The following is a 4,971-nucleotide window of genomic DNA, read 5'->3' on the forward strand; positions in this document are numbered from 1 at the left end:
ACCACATCCAAATCCATCACCACGAGAATCAGAAGTTCGCCTCAATGGAACAGTAGATCAACTTCAAACAACCCTTCATCAACTGGAGCAAGCAATAAGTCAATTATCTTCTAGACGTTCGAACATTCAAGGGCCTCCCAGAGCCCCATGTGGACAATCTAATGAAAAGCGTAGCATGAAGGAGATATTAGAAACTCCAGTGGACAAGACGGAGCATGACTTCGTACTAGAACAAGCAGAGGAAGCTATCATTATACAAGAAGAAGAGTTGGTTGAAGACTTAGGAGACGCTGAACTTCCATGGGAACCCAGAGTTGTGGAGAATTCTGTCAAGGCCGTTACAATTGATGCTAAAGAGGATAGTGTACAACCCCCAAAGCAAGTCTCTTATGAAGAACTAGATGGAATGACCCAAGAAGCAAATTCTCTTGATGATGATAGTCACAAGTCCAGTTCTTCTAGTAATGAACTTGCATCTACGAGTGAATTCTCTGAGATCGAAGAATCTTCCCCAAGCGAGTATGAAGATGATACAGAGGTAGATTTTTCTCAACCTCCCGTTTATGACTTGAGTGACGAGGAAGACATAGAAGGCTTTGATCAGGACATGGATACATTTGAGGAATCTTGCAAGGAAGTGAAGAATTTCACAGAAGAGCACAAGGGAGTAAAACTCACAGAACCACTAGAACCACCTATCCCAAGGCCTTTACCACCCAATACAAGCTTCAAGTAGGTACAATCATTAACCTTTAGCTTTATTTTTTCACTTGAATATGGTTTGCTTGAAACAGATGGCCAGCTTAGAGCTCTCTGCGGCTTTAAGAGTAAAAGGGAAATGGCTCGTACTCAGAGCTGGTGCACAAGGTTCAATAAGGTTCCACGCTTCGACTCGAAGTGTGCGGATTGGCATCATGATCTATCAAATGGATCTCGGAAAACGTTTGGTTATTCTGGTGAGAATCTAATTTCTAAACCGCCCGGATAGAAAAATATAGATCAAGACGAAGGTGGATTTAAAAGCCAAGTTTTGGATCCTAAAATCTATTCTGACACTCGTCACCCCGGGAGCCTGAGAATCTATTTGAAGCTGCTCAGAAGCTTTACATGCCTAGTTTGGGACCCCGGAGGCTATTGGCATTCCAATCGTTGGTGGAGATTTCTGGATGAATTTAAGCACAAGCCACCATAACAGGAAGCTCATCCAATGTCCAACTTAAGGACTTTAACTAAAAGTGCTAGGTGGGAGACAACCCACCATGGTATGATCGTTCCTTTTTTCAATTTTAATTTTATTCCGTTTTGTTTATTTTTGAGTTTTATTTTATTTTACTTCATTGAACCTGGAATCATGCATAACATTCATATTAGCATTGTATTCTGTATTTTGCACAAAAAAAAGGGTGTGCGATGCGACCGCATCATTCATGCGATTACGTCAAGTTGCAAAAAACACTTCCCACGCGACCGCGTCATTCACGCGGCCGCGTGATCTGGAGATCGGCGTAAAGATCCAACGTCCAGAAAGTTAGGCTGGAATTGTGCGGCCATTGTGCGTTTCGCACAAATGGCCCACGTGATCGCGTCCCTGACACGATCGCGTCACTTGCACAACATTAATCCCACGCGATCGCGTGAGCGACGCGATCGCGTCGCATGGATTACACAACACCCCTAAAGGAGACAGATTGTTGCGCTGAAACGATGCTGGATTCATGCGTTTAGCACAATTTCCAGTGACGCGATCTCATGCCCCAGGCGATCGCGTCATTCACTCTTTTAGCTATCCCATGCGATCGCGCCACTCACGCGATCGCGTCGACCCCCATTTCACTCCAGCCACGCGACCGCGTGCCCCACGCGATCGCGTGGATTCAAATTTATAACCCCCCAGTCACGCGAACCCTACCATTCGCGCCCCCCCCCCCCCCCGAAACCCCTCTCCTCCCTCTCTTCTTCTCCGATCACACCACCACCACCCAGCCACCATCACCAACCGCCGCCACCCCGCCGACCACCCAGACCTCGTCGCCACCCACCCCCTTCCTCCTTCCCCTTCTTTCTTCTTCTTCCTTCTCCTTCCTCCCTCCACCGCCACTGCCCCCCTCCGCGATCACCACCCCACCGCACCGCCGTCACCGCCGCGCCCCCATCTGCCACCCAAGCCCCCTATTCCCTTCCTTCCCTCTCTCTCCCCCCACCCCCATTGCCCTTCCCGAAGCCCCTGCCTCCAAACAGCAACCGCCGCCGCCTCCGCCACCCTCCTCCGCCGCACCCGACGCCACCGCCACTATCCCCCAGCCACCTCTCTGCCCCACTCTCCTTAATTTGCCTACCAGGTTCCGACGAACGCCACCCTTCTATCCATTCGTAGTTAATTCATATTTTTCTGTTTATGTTCATATTTAGGCTAGTTAGTTATGCATGTTGTAGTGGATTTTAGGTTGTTAGGTAGCCTAGGATGTGGTTAGTGGATTTAGGCCTGTTTAATTGCGCTGTTCGTGTTTCTTATTTTATAATTTTCGCAATTCTGCTATTGCTATATGTTAATAATGTTCATATGCTGTTCTTCAAGTTCATTCTTGTTCATACTCTTTAATTGCAATCTGTTTTCATTCATATGAACTATTCTGATTGCTGTTTATTTTCCGGGACAATCCAATTTCAGTCGGAATGTTGCCCAAATTTTTATAAACTGTTTTTGACTTTCATTCATATTTTGGTTTTGGCTGTTTAAACTCTGCTTTACTCTGCTTTTACCAAACCAATTCATGAATGCTAGGGCAAGCTTTCTTATTCTTTTTAATTTCCTGGTTCTTAATCTGCATTTTTTATGTTTAGATTCCAATTTTTGCTATTTCTATATCTATCTGAATCATCATCAACTTAATTTCCTTGTTTGGATATGAGTTACCTATAGCTTCTATTTGTGAATGCCTATTACTTGGAATATGATCATTATGCCACTTACTTTACCCACTTTTTACTAACTCACTAATTTTAACTTCCTAAACTATTTTTCGTTTCTAACCAAACATAACATTTCAAAAAAAATTTTCTTCTGGTTTTTCACTTTCTTTTAACATTCTAACCAAGGCATGATGATACTTTTTCTAATTAACTTGAACTGAAGTACATTTTGGATTGTGACATTTTTCTTCTCAGTATTCTAACTCTTGTACAATTCTTAATGCAAATTTACTTAACTCAATCTCCTCTTCTATTGCTACTTTGCCACTTTGTGTTTCTTTTGATTATTTGCCTATTTGTTTTCCTATTTTTTATATCCTGGTTTTCTGTCTTTCAGGATGTCTGCCAGCCAAAGAAAAGGAAAAGCAAAGGCTACTACTGGCAAATGTAAAAGAGGAGAATCTGCTATGTCCATCATGGATATCATGCACGATGACTCCTAGCGGGAGAAAAATTTTACCCCGCAGGAGAAGGCCGACCAGCTACTCCCTGCTACTGATCCAGTAAAGTTTACAAACCGATACTGTGAGCTGAAGTATCCGGTGTTTGCAACCTCCAGGAACCTGTACCTGGAGAGGACTTTGAAGATCCCAGAAGAACTCCATCAATACACCTCTGATCAGATCAAACAAAGAGGCTGGTTCTTCCTGGAGAGAAACCTGACTGAGGTCAATGCATCTTGGGTAAGGGAATTCTACTGCAATTACTTCAAGACTTCCCTAGATACAGTGAACCTTAGGGGGAAGCAGATTCTGGTCACTGAAGAGGCCATTGAAGATGTTATAAAACTTCTGCCTAAATCTGATCAGCTGGATGGTTATCAAAGAGCTGAGGAGGATATGCGCTTTATGAAGTTTGATTGGGATGCAGTCAAGGCCAGGATAGCCCTTGACCCGACCGTTCCATGGATCATGGGTCAGAACACCACCATGCCAAAGGAAATTAAGCGGATTTACTTAAATGATGAGGCTCGGCTATGGCACCAGATCCTGAGCAATTTTGTCATGCCGAGTACCCATAAGACAGAGATCCCTGCCGTTATGATCACCCTCCTATGGTGTGTGATGGAGGGTAAGGACCTGTACCTGCCACGCTTTATCCGGTACTATATGGCCAGGGTCTACGTCCGAGGCACTCTTCCCTTTCCTTATCTGATTACACAGCTAGGCCGTCGAGCTGACGTGCCTTGGGAGGATGCTGATGAGAAGCCACCTGCTACAGAATGCAAGAAGATTATCCCTCATAGCAGGAACATTCTGGCTTTGGGCTACAGACCTCCATTCCTCACTGCTACTGCTGAGATAGCCACACTATCTGCCGGCCCCTCTTCTTCCACAGCTACCCCTGCTACCACCACTGCACTTCCACCTGCCTCAGAGCCCATCTATCACCTAGTGCACCGCCTATTTCGACGGCTTGACCAGATGGAGCGTCGCAACAAGCGACGCTATGAGCACCTAAAGCTGATGATACGATCTGGCGACATCCCCTCCGAGTCTGACACACCATCCGAGACATCTGAGGAGGAGGCGGATGATCACGAGGCAAAGACCCATCCACAGAGCGAGGCTGCGCAGGCAGACATAGAGCAGGCCGCATCACATCAGGAGGCTCCGCCTCAGATTCAGGCTGTAGATCCCGAGATCCCTATCCAGTCAGCACCTCCTCTGCAGCAGGCAGATCCTCAGACCGCCACCACAGAGACTCTAGCTACCCGTCCTTCCAGTGATGACACCCCTTCACACCCTGCTTGAGTGAGCATCAGGGATGATGCTTCATTTTAAGTGTGGGGAGGTCGCCATCTCTGGCGTATTTTTTTGGTGAACCACTACAGACTCTTTTTATTTTATTTTGCTACTTTCTGTATTTTTCTTTTTATTTTTTATTTTTATTCTCCCAGTACTTATACATTGCTATTTTCATGTATTTATACTCTATTTTCTACATTTCTCATTTTCAGTTCATATTTTAGCCATTTAGTTTAGTAGCAATTCTAACTTA

General features: G+C 45.3%; 1 protein-coding gene across 1 annotated transcript; it reads left to right on the plus strand.

The window, feature by feature from the left end:
- The first annotated feature begins 1,351 nt into the window (after window positions 1-1,351).
- On the plus strand, window positions 1,352-4,724 carry LOC148544503 (uncharacterized). The gene is made up of 2 exons (XM_088498943.1): window positions 1,352-1,375; window positions 3,594-4,724. The coding sequence occupies exons 1-2, from the start codon at window positions 1,352-1,354 to the stop codon at window positions 4,722-4,724; spliced, it is 1,155 nt and encodes a 384-aa protein (XP_088355069.1).
- Window positions 4,725-4,971: the final 247 nt, after the last annotated feature.

The sequence above is a fragment of the Arachis ipaensis genome, chromosome B9 (genome assembly GCF_059453495.1).
Source record: "Arachis ipaensis isolate K30076 ecotype BB chromosome B9, ASM5945349v1, whole genome shotgun sequence".
NCBI classification, from domain to species: domain Eukaryota; kingdom Viridiplantae; phylum Streptophyta; class Magnoliopsida; order Fabales; family Fabaceae; genus Arachis; species Arachis ipaensis.

Coding starts and splice junctions, on each gene's coding strand:
- LOC148544503 (XM_088498943.1), top strand. CDS start 1,352: ATGCATAACATTCATATTAGCATT. Junction 1,376..3,593: donor ATAACATTCATATTAGCATT/GTATTCTGTATT, acceptor ACCTCTGATCAG/ATCAAACAAAGAGGCTGGTT.